Raw genomic sequence first — 18,595 nt, 5'->3', positions numbered from 1 at the left:
AGGCGTCTTTCTTTGCTAAGCATCCATCAGCGGCGATATCAGTTACAACAAGGATATTTTAGTAATGGATTTCCACCACCGAAAAACCCTTGCTGTTACTCTGTTACAAGAATTATTTACGAAGAAAAGTAAAAAACTCTGCAGTATTTTGGTCCAACCATTTTTCAAAAACAACGGGGAGTTTCACCCCGAAGGAAGCTGAGTGAGTTGGTTCTTGTCACATGACCTGGTGCGCTTGCATCATTCTGAAAAGCTGAGATGTTTTTAACTAGATGTGCTGCGGACGCGCCTGGAAAAAACGAGAGTGTCGCTTCCATTATGAGCGTGCATACCGCATTTGAAATAACGAACTTGAGCACAAAAAAGACGTGATATGAAAACGGCCCCTTCATCGAGCTCCTTCATCGGTCAAAATGTTTACTTTCGGTTAACGGTTAATCGGTCAATATGAGCATCCCTAATTGACATACACACACAATATAACATTCAAAATTAATAAATTTTAAGCCACACAAAGTCAACATGTTGGTATTTCTTGCTCTGAAACTGCCATAAAATAAAATATGTTTATTGATCTTTGTACCTGCGTTATTATGCCATTATCATTATATTAGTTGAAACTGGTCTTAGAACGACAATATTATAATTTATTGCGATAATTTCTTGGACAATTTATCGTCTAGTAAAATTTGTTATCGTGACAGGCCTAAATGCACACACACACACACACACACAGTGAACACACCCGGAGCAGTGGGCAGCCATATTGCTGAAGCACCCAGCATTGCACCCAGTGTGTATTCCTATTAAAATTACTGATTTTCTTTTTGTAAACGTGACCACACTTTAAAACTTTTCTTTTTGCGAATGTGTGTACATTGTGGGCAAACATCATTCCCACACCTCCCCACAGGGCAGCACTTCGGATGACTCCATTCAGGCATGTTAGGATGCTGCATGACTCCTCTGAAACACAGCACACAGATGAAATTACAGAATTGTCCTTGCAGCATCCAGAAGGCCGAGGTGAGTTATACGGCGTACACACCTGCATTAGTCAGGGCAGCGGAGTGCCAAGATTACTGTCACGCCTTGAGGTGATAAAGAAAACGTCTCGGACTTAATGTCTGCAAAGGTCATTAAGAGCCGACCAGCAGACTCTCTGCCCTCAGAGCCCATATCTCAAGGTCTGCGTCCACAACATGGCTGCTCACAAAGATCTTTCGAGGAAATGAACAGCAATGCATCTGGTGGAGTCAACTATGTAAGACCCAAAAAGTCAGTAATGGTAATTATTATAGCAAGAAGTTTTTAATGCAAGATCTTTAAATAAAGAACAAAAATGCTTGTACTGCTGAAAGAGGGGATGAATTTTGAGCACATTTACAATGTTCATGACCTCCAGAGAGCCTCAAATGCCATACATTTTACAATCACCGATGTGAGGACTGGAACATAGTGGTTTCTTTTGAAATGCTTTAAAAGGGCTTCTTTTTACATTTACTGCACAAGAACCTTGGCAGTGTTGCAAGGATAGAGATCGAGATAGATAGATAGATATAGATAGATAGAGAGAGAGAGAGAGAAAGAGAGAGAGAGAGAGAGCAGTCTTGAGCAGAGCCTCTGTCGCAAGGTGACATGGCAGTTTGGTAGCAGACTTGGGCGAATGAATCTTCTTTTCCATCTGCCTCCCCAATAGATCTCAGATACAGTAGAGAAAGCTGGCGAGGACGAACACTTCCAAAAACAACAATGACTTATTTGTACAGCCCAGAAATCGAGGCTTGGAACAAACTGCACAAACCAAACAATGAGATTCAATGAGAACGGCTGAATAAAAGGGAATCATGCATGTCTTTCGTCCAAAGAGAAGCTATACACAAAGTATTGATTTATTAAATGTAGTAGATGGTGGAAAATACTTTGGTGGTAAAGTTAAGGATGAATGAGAATATTGGTGAAAATACCAGCCAATATTATCAATATTGCTCATATTTTTATACGTATTTTCAAAACTGCTAAAAAAAATACTGTATACTTTTGCATTAACACGTTGATCATAAAAAAACAACAAAAAAAACCCACCAACAACAAATTTGCCATAGGTCAACTGGTGATTGATCACAAAGTAACCTTTAATTAATGCGTTTTTATTTTATTTTTGGACGATTAGACATTCATACCAAGGTTATTTATTTAAAGTTTATTTTAAGTTATATATAGGAGCTAAAATAAGTTATATGTGTATACATATATATTTGTGTGTGCGTTCATATAATACATATTAATATGATAGGACCTGACTAATGTGGAAAATGAATGGCTTAGTCTATGGAAATTTTGCCCCTATTATACGTAACAAGACTCGTATTTTATCCCAGCTCTGTTTTGCCAGCATATGGAATCCCTGTATTTATGCTTTGCAAAATGCGAACATCCTCCAAATCTGGCAACCTTCAACATCACCTAAATTATGTAAATAGCCTTACACTCGATTCCCTCTAATGAGCTGAATTACATATTAAGTATATTAATAACATGAATTTACTATAAACTACAATTGCTCATGGTTTATTTATTATTGCTTGTGCTCATCAAATAATGTAATGCTGTTTCTTTGTTCAGCTGTTTAGGAAGTGCAAAATAAATAGGGCGGTCGCGATAGTCGATAAATCAATTAATCGCACAATAAAAAAAATGACCTCGATAGTATTTTCGCCCACGATAATTTTTTATATTTTTATTTAAAAGTAGCATGTAATGATGTGATGTGGGGTTAATCTGGAGCAAAAAACCCTCTTTGATGGCACAGGTGTCCCGGGAATAAAGAGATAATGTCTCGCTAGAGTGACCAGCTTTGGGAAGCGCCTTTCATTTGCTTGTGGATGTTTGCATCGCAAGCGATACACCATTGTACTTGCACAACTATTGTACTCCATTTTAATACCGCGCAACATATTTTGCAAGTAACTTCGTAGCCCTTTCTGTCTAAATGGGCCTTCTTTTTGCTCGCTTCATTTGTCTTGCTCAGCTAAATTTGTCTGTAGGCGTGTGGCTGCGTGTGTCAATGCACCCAGTGAGTTGACACACACACACACACACGCACGCACACTCAATTTCCGAAGAAAAGTAAAATAAAACTCTGGTTCTTGTCACATGACCTGGTGCACTTGCGTCATTCTGAAAAGCTGAGATGTTTTTAACTAGATGTGCTGCAGACGTGCCTGGAAAAAATGAGCGCGTCGTTTCCATTGTGAGCACGCATACCGCATTTGAAATAACGAACTTGAGCACAAAAAAAGACAAGATATGTGAACACCCCCTTCATCGAGCTCCTTCATCGGTCAAAATGTTTACTTTCTGTTACCGGTTAAACGGTCAATATGAGCATCCCTAACTGACATATAGACATAATATAACATACAAAATGAATTCATTTTAAGCCACAAAGTCAACATGTTGGTATTTCTATTGATTTTTGAAAAGATGTACCTGCGTTTTTATGCCATTATCATTATATTAGTTGAAACTGGTCTTAGAACAACGATACTATCATTTATCCCGATAATTTCTTGGACAATTTATCGTTCAGCAAAATTTGTTATTGTGACAGGCCTAAAAATAAACTTTTGAGAAATATTCAGACAACATTTGTGCCATAATGGATGCCTAGCAAGCAGGTATCCCTGCAAATAAACAGTTAAAGAGCACAACTATCATAACATTCACAGAAATTAGGTAGTAAATAACACAGAATTGTCCTTTAAGTGATATTTACCATGCAACTCAAACCCACGTAATCGTTAGTGCATGTTTCGTGCTAAAATCAATTCAGCAGAACCGAAAACAGAAGAAAGAATAATAAATAGCCAGTTCCAGGTGGTCAGATTACACACAGAGCCCAAGAGCCAAAACTACTTAACCAAACTGGAATCCATTTTTCTGAAATTAGCACTGATAACCACTTGAAAGCCGCCAGAGTTTCACATCTCTGGCTTGAGGCACCCTGTCAAAAACACAGGCCATCTCTGCTTCGTGAAAAAGACAGAGGGCTGAAACACTTCACCTAGAGCTAACGTCCGAGACTAAATTAAAGCTTGTGATGGATTCATGCTGCCAAAGCACAGGCAGGAAATATGCAAGGGGAGTGAATGTTGATCATGTTAAAATTTGGTGGGGGGAAAAAATCTGGATAATTCGGTTGATGTTTAAGTATTGACATATAAAGAAAAAATAAACACCAAAACAAATGGCCCTGCTACAGCTTTGCTGCCAAGGCAATCTGTCCTTTTATGCCCACATGTACAGTACATACACACATTCCCTTCCTCTGAAGAGATCTGAATAAACTCAGAGATGGTCATTTTTCCTTTATTTGTGATTATATATATATATATATATATATATATATATATATATAAATAAATATAGATATGCAGGGCTCTAGACTCATTCTTCCCATTTTCTCAGTTGGTGGCACGAGCACGTGATTTGGTTGCATTGGTTTGGTTTGTATTTTATTTATTTATTTTGCAAAGACATCAGGCTTTGCACTGTGCTGTGGCTCTGCAGCGTACGCTGTATGAAGCGGAGCACGTCAAAATTTTAACTCACACATTCTCAAAAATAGTTTCAGCCTAGAGCCCTGATATGTATGTAGGTGTGCATGTATGCTAAACAATTGTTTATGTGTGGGTGGAGGGGGACTTTATCTATTTATTTTACATTTACATTACAAAAATATTAAAACTTTCTCACCTAAATGTTTGATCATGCAGTGCATTTTTTTTAGCTGTATGTGAGGCGGCCACATGCCAGGTTCACACACACTCCGTTTGCAGTGCATATGTAGCACAGACTCATTGTGCTTTCCCAAAGGAGTCTGTTACTGATCCGCGGCTGTTTGCCAAGGAAGCAACCTTTGCCCATTCGGAATTCAGATCCAAACGTTGTTACTGAAAATGCCTTTTGAGCATTACAATTCGGTTTTTGCACAGTACAGTAATACAAACCTAATAAATATAAGCAAGAGTATGTGTGAACCAGTGAGAAAAGAGAGAGTGTGCGGTGATTCACTCACACTGCTGTTTGTAAGATGACATCTCACAGAAAGTTTTTCAATTACTTGGCAAGTTATTTACTAAATGGTACTTCACCATCAGCCTTATAATTATTTTGCCCATGCTAGACAACGATTGAGATGGTGCTGAAGCATGTCATGCCAAACCTTTCATGGCAGGTGCATCATCAGCTTGACATCAGCCTTTATAAAGACCGATCAATCGGAGCACCCCTATTATATATGAAACAGGCTTATTATTGAAAATGCACATTCATTCTCTGCCAGCAGGAGGTGCTTAGGAGCAGCAGAAATAGCAGTATCCCTGGAAACGGCTGTAATAAAGCAGCACTGGTTTTGACTTTAAAAGCTGCAGAGCTCATGTTTATTGAATGTCAAGGCATTTTGGAAAATCCATTTGTGTCGGTCAGTGTTGATATTGTGCCAGGTCGCCACAAATATACCAATTTATGGGCAAAACTAATAAAGTAATACAGTTAATATGTGTTAAGGTTAAGTTAGTAAAAATAAATTTAACAAAAAATATATATAAAAATTTGGATTCATATGAAATTTACAATCTTCATTTTAAATTTAAAGAATTAATAAAAATAAAATATTAAATAGATTTAAATAGATGAGTGTGTTTAATTCTTAAAGTCAGATATCATGTGGAAAATGGTCAAGCCCCATGTAATCATCAAAAAAACCCTGATCTTTGGTGCACAGAAACTTTCTAAGTAACATTATAAGCGCACTTTAAGTGGGGAAAGGCATGCTACAAAAGTGAAGAATATGGTTCCTTTAAAGCAGTTCACCTCAGAAAAAAAAAAAAGGAGTCCTCAAAATGGTAACTTTATAAAACACAGAAAAACTCTGATAAACTAGACAGTGGCATACCTTCGTCTGGTTCCTCTTCCTCAGTGGTTGACTGCAGGCGGCCACGGACTCCTGCTGCACATTCTGTATGTTTCTGCAGGCTGACCACTTCATACATGACATCTCCCTGGCTGCCCTTCCCTGTGCCCTGCAAACAAATAGAGCCAACACAAACTATAAACAAAGCAGCATGTCAAAGCCATAGAGTTACTTCATTAGGGTTACAGTATCCAACAAAAACAATATGAAAGCAAAATGCACAGTTCTGACAATATATATGGAATAATTAATCAAACATTATTATACAATGCACTAGAGACTCCTTTTATATATATTAAAACTAAAATGAACCCAGTGTTAATTTCGCTAACGAAGACTATGACGCAAAATGTTAGTTGACTAGCTATTTTTCCCCATGACTAAGACAAGGTTACTATGAATATATATCAACTTGCAATTTAATTGACGAAATAAGACAAGACTAAAATGGATTCAAAAAACCTTTACCAAAAAACTTTTTATTTTAGTCAAAAAAAGGAGACAAAATGTCATTGCAGACTGCTCTACAAGCCTCATATACATTATAAAATATATGTTCACAAAAATTCTATACACATAATACATATTGCAAATATAAATAACAGAAATACTTATATAAATATTCTATTTGATATATTTACACACACACACTTATACACACACAAAATATAAATGTTTTATTTTATGAATGTATGAATGTTACAGATAAATGTATTAATAAATACATATAAACTATTGATATGCATCACTATATATACACACAACAAATCTTATTTAAATATAAATATGTACAGAAGAATAATTATAAATATTATATAAATAAAGAAATATAATAAAAGTCATATTGATCAAAAGCACAAGGATGAATACATGACATATTCTTTATTATTAGATGAACTGCTCAAAGAGCGCCGCTAGAGCAAAGCATTCAAAGTTAACTTCACCTTCGACACCGCTTCAGGGGATATGACAAATACATAATCACACGCACGGGAGGAAATAAACACAAGCGTTGCTCTCTGATGACGTGGTGGGCAGAGATCACACCTGTACCACTCCACTTCCAGTTACTCATACAGTAACTCGACACTGCTTCCCTCGTGCCATGTGGCTCTTATGTAAACTGCCGTTTCCATTTTTAATTGCAAAGTGGAACTGTACTACAGGCGAAGAATGATGTTTACAGCCGGAATAATTACACGCTAAATACTCGCACCAATTGAGCAGCGTAAACGAATACGAAATAATCAAATAACATGGAGAATGGGCTGGGTCTATTGCGAACGCCTAATATTATCTTTTAATTAGCTTTAAACTACAGCCCAGGCATTGTTTCTCTCTGCGATAAGATAACTACAGAGGCAATCGGGCAGAGATGCAGGCTGTAAGCTCGAATTACTTGAGCATGAAAATGAGCGCCGGGCCTCTTATTAAGCTACGAATTATACAAAGCCTCTATTTGCCGCTTCACAGCTTCCAGAGTTACTGCTTGTATTCACCCTTCAAAAGAGCTCACTTCCTTCCTCAAGGTTTGTTCTCCAATCTGTGCAGCCGCTACATCGCTGCCTATAAGTGTTCATAGGCAGTTCACAGGCTTTGCAAGAAAAAGATGAACCTCATGAAGCCCGTCGACCACATTTCCAGATCATATTTCAACTCCCAAAAATAAGAAATTAGATTTTAAAAGCCTTTTGAGTTTTGATTTTTGGCACCGTCACATTATATTCAAGACAATTAAAGGTGAGAACGATCAAATATATATACATTTTCTAACTTTGAACCCAGTCTCTAAACACTTGATTTCTTATTCTTAATTATATTATTATAAATAATGAAATAAATAAATCGGTGAAATAAAAGGTACATTACTGTTCACCACCGCTTATAATTAAATATCTATCAATTTTATTTTTAATTAAAAAAATTTAAATATCGGTTTTATTTTTCAATTTCATTTTATTTTTTATTTTTTAATAAGAATATATTGTTATTATAGTTTTATTTAAAAATTCTCCTAACACAGGCTTCATCTGAGGTATATATTTGTGTGTGTGTGAGTTAATTATTTAAAATTAGTATATTTAGTCAATTAATCAGCTTTAATTTATTGTGACAATGACGAAATAAACCCACATATATTTATCTGTAAAGCACTCACACACTTGCTGATTGTTTAGAACTCAATAAAGGTGTATCTTTGAATATTTCGTTTGTTTTAGAGTGTACCTGTTTGAGCTTGAGGTAAAAGGTTTCAGAGAAGGCCTTCCTGCTGAAATACCAGAATCTCTCATTAGCTGGATAGACCCGCACTAGCGCCTCCATGAGGAACCGAACCGGCTCTACAACCTCGGTCACCACCAGGTCTACTGCCACCGTCATGTACACCTGCTTGTCTGGAGGAGAAAAAAACTCACTGTTAAAGACAAAACTTGCATACTGACCAGTAAAAACCTTAATCCACTTTTCACAATACAAACAAACTCAAACCAAGCCATTCAAAAACAGCTGTGCAAAAGAGTAAAATCAGCTTAGATTAATCATCGCCAATCAGTTGTGGTAAAAACAGCATTCTGGGAACTGATCTCATGATATTCTCTCTCAGGTGAGCCCTATAATTATGAAACAAAAGCGGACTGCTAAGAGAAACCAGTCTGTTTCACACTAAGGGGTTTTTATTATTTCAATTAACAAACACACCAGTAGCTACAGATTTATGAGGGAATTGCTGAAAATAGATTCCAATTACGATAGAGTCAGGTCAGAAAAGATGGCGGTGAGAAAGATGGGGAGGTAAATAGAAGAAGATCTGTGGTGGGCACCGACTGAGAGTTACAAACAAACACAAAACCATGCCGAGGTCTAGGACAGGTTTTACTGCGAGTGTAATAAAATGTAGACTGCAAATGAAAAACTCATTCAGGTCGCTGAATTAAACGCTATTTAAACTGAGGTGGTTATCTGAATCTACCAGACTGGAATTACATTTCAAAGAAAACTCCATAGAATTTCACAAGAGAACATTACAGCTACAGTAACGAGACGCACTGCTTCAAGTTTGGCCTCGTACCAAATCAACAATACACTCACTATATACTAAACAGTAATGTAATCTGAGTCATTAAATAAAGAGGCCATCACTACTTCCTGTTCCAAATTGGACTACTCTGACTTTCTGACATTTAGGGATTTTTTTGTGTGTGATGTAATCAATTTTGAATAATATATCATATAAAACATAAAAATGATATCAAATTAAAAAGCATTTTTTAAATTAAATTTGTACATTTTAATTATATCATAAATTACTTAAAATTTAAGATTAGAATTTGACAAGGAATTACACATTTTAAATATTTTGCAGGGATTTTGACAATATGTATAATATATGATAATATTAATGAGATGTATAATATAATGTAATTAAATTTATGAATATATAACAAAACAAATAAAAGTAGTTAAGTGTTTAAAATTACATTAATTTTATTTTAGAAGTATAATAAATTATTTCATAACATGTGTGCCTATATTTAGATGGTTTTATATTACCTATATAATGACATTAATGACCCATTAATGAAACCCTCATTAGTCAAACTCTAGTTTAGGCCAAACTGAGATGAAAATTAGTTAAAGCTACACTGCTGTCAGTGGAAAATTAGAAGCATTTTGACCATGACAAGAAAAGCCGATGGAATGTATACTCAACATGGTTGAGGCAGTACATTTGTATGGCTATTTGTGTGTAGAAGAAAAAAGAAAAAGTAGAAAAAGTAGAAAAAGTGTGATTTCTGTGAAAAAAAAAACTGTAAATTCAGTCACAGCATGACGTGTACTTAAAAGCACTTTAGACTCCTGATAACCAAGGATTGTGTCTTAGCTCGTACCTTTCGGCGTGTCCTCGTTCAGTGGCTGGAAAGCTGGAGTGTTGGGATTCCAGGTGCCAGTGATTACATACGCCTTCCCATCAGCACTTTTGCCCATAGACTCCTTCAAACATAACCACAAAAAATGTATCACTTATATAATGACAATGGCTACTTCATTTAATCTAAATAATAAAACTGTGTTCAATTTAATGCATCAAATGCGTTTATCTAATCTGACATGTGTTTTATTCATTTGGGAGTAATTTCTAAAGAGTTGATGGAGGAAATTAAGGAGAAAGATCATTTTAAGGACTTATTAGATATCTATAAATGAAACCCATATGGGACTTTTATTAAAAACTAAATCAATTACAGTCTTTGCATGACAGAATCTTATTAACATCATGAAAACCGGCAGAATATTGCCACAAATCTGAGTTTAATTGCATTAACACATATAATAAAAATAATGTGATTAATCAGGATTATTTTAATCTATTGACAACTCAAGTATGTACATACATAATATATGCAAAAAAAATATCAAATGATGACATTTGTCTAAACTATCCAGATGGCAACATGGAGAAAAGTATGACATTAATCCTTGTAGGTTTCAAAAATCCCAGTGGATCCAATGATGCTTGATCGAACTGCTAATTGTCTTTAGTCTTGAAGTGCAAACCACCACAACTTAATTTCCTCATGGGCCAATGTGAAATGACGTTTATAATGAATAATAAAAAACCCTATATTTCTATTGTGTTTCTAAAATTGCAACAGAGTGGTAATTAAAATGAGTTAAGGAATGGAAAATGAACATATAATATACATATACATATAAGGTACGGCTGTAAGAGTTGAACCACAAGCAGCCACATTACTGAGACAGAAATGTCTCACCATGTCAAGGAGGTGCATGTCGTTGTTCCGCACTTTCTGCCCAGGACTGAGCAGCATCCCAAAGCACCTGGAAAACATACATGGTTTAGATGCTGAGGATAAGGCATTAAATAAAAGTGACTGCTAAAAACATAATAGTTTCAGAGAGTGAACTGGAGCTTCTGTAATACTCTATATGAAATGAGCGTGGCAACATTTGTGAAAGGCTCAGAAAGTGGTTGTGCTGTGACTAGAGCGGCATCAAGTGGTTGCACAAGGAATCACACACATATATATACACATGTATACATAAATACAAAACTACAAATAAAATTGATATGATCTATAAAATACCTTATAATACATTGTATGAACTACTGTTTAATTACATGCACAATTAAACAAATATTTTACACTGTGTAATATGGCGTGTGTATATATGCAAACAATGCCCACACACAAGGGGTTTTCCCCCTTTAGGAGGCTCTTATGGGGGGGGGGGGGTGTATATTTAAGGGGCAGTTAGGGTATTTTTTAGACATATTTTTAAACTGCAATTATCTGACATAAAGCTTCTTTCACACTGAAATATTTGCAGGAATTTCCTGTGTTACAGGAACGGAAACTGCGGGAATCAGAAGAATTATGGGCAATCCCGCACCAAAATTCAAGCCCTGTACATATATACATACTATAAATGTGTGATTGTGCATTTTAAGTTTGAACATACACACACTTGTAATATTACTTTATTTGGAATTAATTGCTGTAAAGAAAAGTTATTTAAAAAATTACATTATAATATTTTATATAATAATGACATATGAGACAAATTTTTGTCCTTTTCGTATTATTATTATACATTAAATAATTATTTATTTAAAAAATGTATACATATTTATATATTAAGTGTTATATATCTATGTCTAGAACGAGAATGTCTGCTAATACTGTCTGCTTTTGACTAGCAATGGCATGCAGCCAACTGTGGTTCATGACTGGGACATGAACTAAGGCCTATTGTTTAACCATTTTAATGAGATCTCTTACATGTTCCACCACTTTCACTTTCACCTTGTGGTAAATTGCCGACATTTACAGGCAATGTCATGCCAGTAATCATAGGGGGAAACCCGGTTCTGTAAAATGATAAAAATATCTGAATTTCTGACATGAACTCCCACATCCCAGAACCCACCTCTCTATTACAAGCTCCTTATTGGTCGTCTGCTGGACGGTGACCACCAGATTTTTCTGTACACCCTGACGAAGCTTGAAGTAATACTTATCTCTGTCTTTGGGAACTGGACTACAATATGTAAAGGAAGAGAGAGGGGAAAAAAGTAAGAAAGACACAACTGCAATTCTATTCTGGTTGCCCACAACAGAAAACAAGTTCATCTTACTCACTAAATAGCAAAAGGAGAAAACGAACACCACACTCAGAGAGCGAGAGAACGAGCACTGAAGTTTCTTCAGAAGTGAGTAATGACAGACCTGAAGTTTCCTTTGCCATCATCTTCTCTCACTTCTAGAGAAACGGAGAAGGTGAAGATATCACCATCGGGGGAAAGTGGCAGCACTGAGTCTTGCATGTCTGCGGCAGCTTTTGATGAACGCTTGAAGGCCGTTGAGAAGCTATAGAGGATGCGACTAACCTACATAAGGAAAGGAGGTTGAGTTCCCAAAATTACAATTACTGTATGACCACTTGTGAACAAATGCAACTCACGGCCTCTTTGATATGGCAGGAGAAGACGTGGATCTGAAAGTCCTCTGAGCTCCGGTAGCTCTCTGTGAAGGAAAAGCAGTCGCTCTCGACAGATCCCTCAGGTCCTCGGGCGCAGAACAACACCTTATAGATGGGAAAAGATGCAATTTCTGTTCCTGTGGCCTGGTCGACAATCCTAGAGCAAAAAAAAAAAAAAAATCCATTAAAATATAAATACAACTAAAGATAAAGCAGTCTCTTTTGTATAATGTAACATCTTTTAGAATCTACATCAACTTTTTGCTCTGATTGCTACGACTCAATGTTTTATTTCAAATAAATAAATAAATAAAAATAGTAAAGTAAACTGATTTTGGAGACGGCAAAAGAGGTCAAGTTTTCATAATGTGGTTAGGTGACTGCTCAATAAGATATTTAGCTAGAACTGATGAAGATGTAGGTGTAAAAATGAAGTTTGAAAATTAAGCTAAATGAAAGTGGCACCTCCTACATGCATTATAAGTTCAGTATTCTAACTTAAGAGAGCGTTTGAGGTTTCTAAAGAAGAAACGGTGAGATGTTAAACTTGAGGCCATGCCACAGTTCCTGAGAAAGAAAAGGGTGTGAAAACTGAAGTGCAACATTTCATCTACGAAGCTGAAAGCGTGAGCTAAAAGCAGCTTGGAAGGCAGCTGTGTCAGCTCTTGACAGACAAACACACACCGTGAAGATCACAAGGACTCAGAATCTACATAAAAGTCACATTTATACTCCCTATGTTGAATGCGGTTTGTTTTTAAGCTTTTATGAAGCCCCAGGAAATAAATAGATTGTGACTGGTTGTGAGAAGTAGCTGATGTAGTGCAGAAGTCAGCGAACCCTCTGGAAATCCCAGATTCAAAAAAATCTGAAATTAACATTAAGAATAAAAATTAAAGTTCAGGAATATAATTTGTATTGGGAAAATATATTATTGCATTAGAAAATTGCTAAATAAACTGGAATAAATTAAAATTAAAACATAAAAGAAATAGGAAAAATTTATTAAATTACAAAAATGCAAATGACAAGCATTTCACTAGTCCAGGACTTATTTAAATCTGAAAGCAGTTTTAATTTTGACAGGCATTTTTGATTTAGTTTTAGTCTTTATCTTGAGATGAAATGCTTAATAGTCTTTTGACTCTTTCATAGTTTTAGTTGACGAAAAGTTTTTATTCATTGCTTTTAGTCAAACTGAAGTTACCAACTAGGGGTGTGACGGTTAGTATAAAACTGTGTCATTAAAATATTTTTTACAAACATTTTTTATCAAAAATTATTTTCATTTTTTAGATAGGATCATAAGATGCGCAATATATCGGGAGACATGGTTTTTACCACTTAATGAAGTTTTGTAAATCGTCAGACATGATATTTACCACTTCATTAAATTTTGCTTTATAGAAAACCTTTCTTAAAAAAGAATTTTGTTTTGAACAAATTTTATCTTAATTTAAAAAAATGTTTCATCAACCAATTGCATGTATTTTAATAAATAAAAAGCAAATATAGCAGACAATGATAACCGTGCATGGAAGCACCAGCGCGCCGCGTTCACTTGCACTGCACTGTGAACTAGAGCGCATCTCATCGTAATGAAACTCAGTGTAGGCCTATGCCTCATACTTTAGCATTAAATATCTTTGCTGCATCCTTTCTAGAACAGACAATGGCTTTTTTTTTGCGGCTCGCATCAGCAAAGCATTGCGTCCATAGACCGCAAAACAATCAGCGGATGGCGGGCAGGGCTTTGAAATTTGCTCAAAAAACTTTGGCGCGGATGATGAGTTTTGTGACAGATCTCCTTAATAAACGGAGGTCTGAAATCTCTGCCCCTTTACCGATCAGAGCGCGCGATGACACGGAGTTAACCCGCTATCTCAAAGAACAACCAACTGACTCTACGGCAGATCCACTAGCATACCCCCCCCCAGACAAAAATAGTCATTATTTCAATTCATAATTATTTTTTTGGCAAATGACTGACCGGACACAACCATCTGGACCATTGGGCACATGGAGGGTGATGGGGATGGGGATGGCGCTCTCTGCCCGCAGGGTGGCCATGGCTTTCTGGGCCTCTGTCTCATTACGAGGGGCCTTCACCCAGGTGCAGCCAAGATAGGACAGTTTACTGAACTGCACGCTGTCTTCCTCCTGTTCTGCTGAACTCTCCAAAACAGCTGCTGATGCTTCTGCAGATACAGAAAAAGCAGTTTCAATACTGTATAAAGCTGCAGAGATGTGTATGTTTATTTTCTTCTCTATAATTTGTTTTTATATTTGAGAGATTATGCAAGTCATCAGGTGGCTCATTGAATCATATTTAAAAAGGTAGAACAATGTGTTTTATGCTGACTATTTCTTTAGATTCTTGTGTTGAAATCCTCCAACAATAAACTCTTGCTTTGAATAAACCTTTGTTTTAAGTATAGGTCCATTGTCAAGTGTGATCAAAAGAGGAACTTTGAGCAAGGCAGAGAGGAAGTGTTCAAAGTCCTCCCAATTTTAGCACTTGGCAACAGGAAGCAGTTATAATAAATAGAACTAGTTCACGCACACAGAAAAAAAGAATAAAATAAATTTGTTATATAGTGTAAACAGTATACTGTAAAATTTATATATATATATATATATATATATAATAAAAAGTATATAATGACAAACTTGCTAAAAATAAATCATATACTTAAAATTAAAAATGTATTGAAACATCCCTGAATATTGTTATTAATAAAAATTTAAATGGAGAAATATCATGTCATTCCTAACTGCGTGTGCTCTTCTGTGTCAGCCACAAGGATATGCTGTTTTCTTTCAAATCAAAGTGTAAATTCAGGTAGAAAACGTGTCCTTGTGGTGCGGCTGACACAGAAGAGCGGTTTGCGTTCAATGGGTGTTTTACAAAATGTACTTTTCGTGACCTTGACACTGTTATTTACTTGGCAGTCTATGGGACAGATATTAGATTTTATGGGTTCGGAATGACATCGGGTAAGTGATAAAATGACAAAATGTTCATTTTGGGGTGGAGTATCCCTTTAAGACATGGTTTAACAAGGACCAATGGGAGGTCGGAATAAAACAGAGTTAGTTTGTTACTGCAAGCAGGATGTACCATGAGGAGCAGTGTCCAAAGTCAGGCTGGGTGGTCTGATCGGAGAACTGAGTGCTGTAGGACTTCCTTTCTCCTCTGCAGATCCTGGTCCATCACAAACATCATCCAACACCTCCTCCATCGCCCGCTCCAACTGCTCACTCCCATTCCACGACATCTGACATAGAACAGATGGCAGATGATAAATAAAATCTAGGTTACTTTTAACGTCGCTCTTATTGAAACAGTAAAGGATGGTTAGCAGGCTGTAGAAAGAGACACCTTGAGCCTGGGTCTCCCCTCTGAGCTGGAGGGGGAGCCCCCAGCAGTGGGCGGCACAAGCACGAACTCCTCACTGGTGACGGTGGACACAGATTCAGTGGAGCCGCTCACTCTACCCAGAGAGGAGCTGTCATCCATGATAGACTGGGACAGTCCGCCCGCTCGGTCCACTGCTGCTGCAACCCTACCAACAAGACAGACCTGTTAAACTAGGTACATTGTGGATTAAAAGGTCTAGTTTAAATTCTGCAATGTAAAACACTCAATGACTTGATGGTTTTCTCTGTACTGGATTTCCTTGCATCTTAAACCTGAATTTTGCAATTTTAAGATATTATAAATTGAAACCAACATTGGCAGATGATATATATGTGTGTGTGTGTGTGTGTGTGTGTGTGTGAGACGTATATAAGTAACATTGTATACTGGGACCCACTTTATATTAAGTGGCCTTAACTACTATGCACTTACATTTTAATTAATAATTTAGTACAATGTACTTATTGTGCACATACATGTTTTTACATTGTACTTATATTTAAAAAACTACATGTAATTACATCTGTATTTAATTTCTGTAATTACATTTATAATTACACTGTTGACCCATACTTTACACCTTAACCCACCCTTAAACTTACCCATACCTCCAACCCTCTCCCTAACCTTACCCCCATCCCACCTCAATAGCAGCAAAAGTGTTTTACAATACAATATGAACACAATAAGTACATTGTACTTATTTTTTATGTAAGTACCTAGTAGTTAAGGCCACCTAATATAAAGTGGGACCGTATACTGTATACATAACAAATTTTCCCCCGCCCACAAAGCCTTGATGACATCATAAATCAGAAGATGTTATTACATTCAAAAGAAATTATGAAAATATCTTTCCTTTGGAATACAATATGATGTGGGAAATTTATCAAAGACTAAAAAATGGTCCATTTTGACATTTCACATCAACTTGGCTTTGGATACTAACAGGCACGCGCACAGGTAGGGCTCAACCTGTGCAGAGCACATGCCCTTTTTGCCCTTACACTCCGAAGTGCCCTTTTTTTTTTTTTTTTTTTTTTTTTATCAATGCTATTGGTCACCCTTTATGCCTGTCTGTCTGTTTTACCAAATTAAAGTTCTTAAAACGAGCTTGTGTAAATCTTATTCGATCCTCAAGCGGTCAATAAACTGATAACTCCGCCCCCTCTATATTCATTGAATCAACTGAAGTTCCACAGCAGCCGCACAGTAGACACCAGCTGAGCTGAACAAAGTTTTGCGAAGGGTAAATAAATATCTTGTTGTTTGAATAAGTACTACTAAACACTGTCTATAAAGGCTCATATTTTATTTATTTGATGTCTGACTGACTCACTGACTGAGACATGTGGGACGTCGCCTGAGAGAGAGGGCTAGCATTTGCCATCTAGTCATAGCCAATACATAGCCAACACTTAAATAGCCTGTGCATACAGTTGCATTTCATCTTTTATAAAATGCTAATTTGGCCAAATGCATTTTACCACAGGAAAAACTGAGCGCTCCGTCTATATAGCTAAAAAAAACTAGTTTGTAAACTAGATGAAAATGTAATGTGATGCCCGCAGCGGCAGGCGCCGTCGCCGTTTTAATGACGGACAGAAAAAAAAAATCACATTTGCACACATTCGCTGGTCAAAAACTATATATTGATAAGTAATACAACAACATATAATTTGTTTTTACCATCGGGAAATCATAACAGGTGCGCCCCCCGCTGTTTCGTACTGGAACTTACACAGCGACGAGTGATCCTCGTTACCTAGATAACATATTTCTAAGAAATTTCTTCTTTGATTTATGATTGCTGATACACTTAATTTATTAACATTTAGGCTAATCATGTTATGGTATACTCTCTGTATGCTCTCTGTATAAAATGTTGTAAAACATGGTTTTACTACAGTAATGTAGTAGTAACTAAAAAAAAAATTACAGAAGATCACTGAAATCTTTATATTTTATCATACAGAATGTAATTCATGATTAATTCCAAGGCTTCATTTATTTGATCCAAAATACAGCAAAATCAGTAATATTGTGTAATATTTTTACAATTTTAAATAACTGTTTTCTATTTGAATATTTTAAAATGTAATTTATTTTTGTGATCAAAGCTGAATTTTCAGCATCATTACTCCAGTTCAGTACTCTTCAGTGTCACGTGGTCCTTCAGAAATGCTTTTCACTGCAACTGTACTTTTCACACTATTTTTATTTATTTTTTCATTGCTGGATTATTTTAGGGAAAGTTTAGTGAATAAGAGACCTTCAAGAGACCAACATCCCTGGTCCACCACAGTATAACATTTTTGCCAGATACATGGCTCACAGAAGGTTGCTGTTGTAATTAGGTTTAAAGAAGCCCTTAAAACCCTGTTTATCTATATTATCTAATTATCTAATATTATTATTATGGTTGTTATTAATCGTGAATAAATCTAAAGCTTTTGAGACTATTATTTTGTGTAATTGAATTTGTCATGAAGATGTGACCATTTCTTCCTTTTATGCAGGCTTACTAAATAATCTTGATATAAAAAAGGGAAACTTTTTCAGTTTCAGCACATGCCCCTCAAAAGGTCTGTGCACGGCCCTGGATACTAATCATGTTCAGACTGAAAAAAACAAAAACAATCAATCAGCAATAAAGCACCAGGCACTTTTAGAGATTTACAGCAGTATCTTTTGAA

General features: G+C 36.1%; 1 protein-coding gene across 3 annotated transcripts in view; it reads right to left on the bottom strand.

The window, feature by feature from the left end:
• Positions 1–18,595, bottom strand: part of LOC127943274 (rab GTPase-activating protein 1-like) — a 75,435-nt gene that overhangs the window by 53,827 nt on the left and 3,013 nt on the right. For all 3 annotated transcript variants that reach the window (XM_052539606.1, XM_052539608.1, XM_052539607.1), the window contains exons 2-11: positions 15,861–16,044; positions 15,600–15,756; positions 14,469–14,676; positions 12,461–12,635; positions 12,226–12,386; positions 11,927–12,037; positions 10,750–10,816; positions 9,865–9,967; positions 8,204–8,370; positions 5,960–6,086 (exon numbers count right to left, since the gene is read on the bottom strand). In XM_052539606.1, coding sequence (XP_052395566.1) covers positions 5,960–6,086; positions 8,204–8,370; positions 9,865–9,967; positions 10,750–10,816; positions 11,927–12,037; positions 12,226–12,386; positions 12,461–12,635; positions 14,469–14,676; positions 15,600–15,756; positions 15,861–15,998 — 1,414 coding nt within the window. In that variant the 5' untranslated portion in view covers positions 15,999–16,044. The remainder of the gene's footprint in view (positions 1–5,959; positions 6,087–8,203; positions 8,371–9,864; positions 9,968–10,749; positions 10,817–11,926; positions 12,038–12,225; positions 12,387–12,460; positions 12,636–14,468; positions 14,677–15,599; positions 15,757–15,860; positions 16,045–18,595) is intronic.

Source organism: Carassius gibelio, chromosome A22 (genome assembly GCF_023724105.1).
Source record: "Carassius gibelio isolate Cgi1373 ecotype wild population from Czech Republic chromosome A22, carGib1.2-hapl.c, whole genome shotgun sequence".
Lineage (NCBI taxonomy): Eukaryota > Metazoa > Chordata > Actinopteri > Cypriniformes > Cyprinidae > Carassius > Carassius gibelio.
Note: the sequence above shows the minus strand (reverse complement) of the source record. Positions and strands in the feature narration are given on the sequence as shown.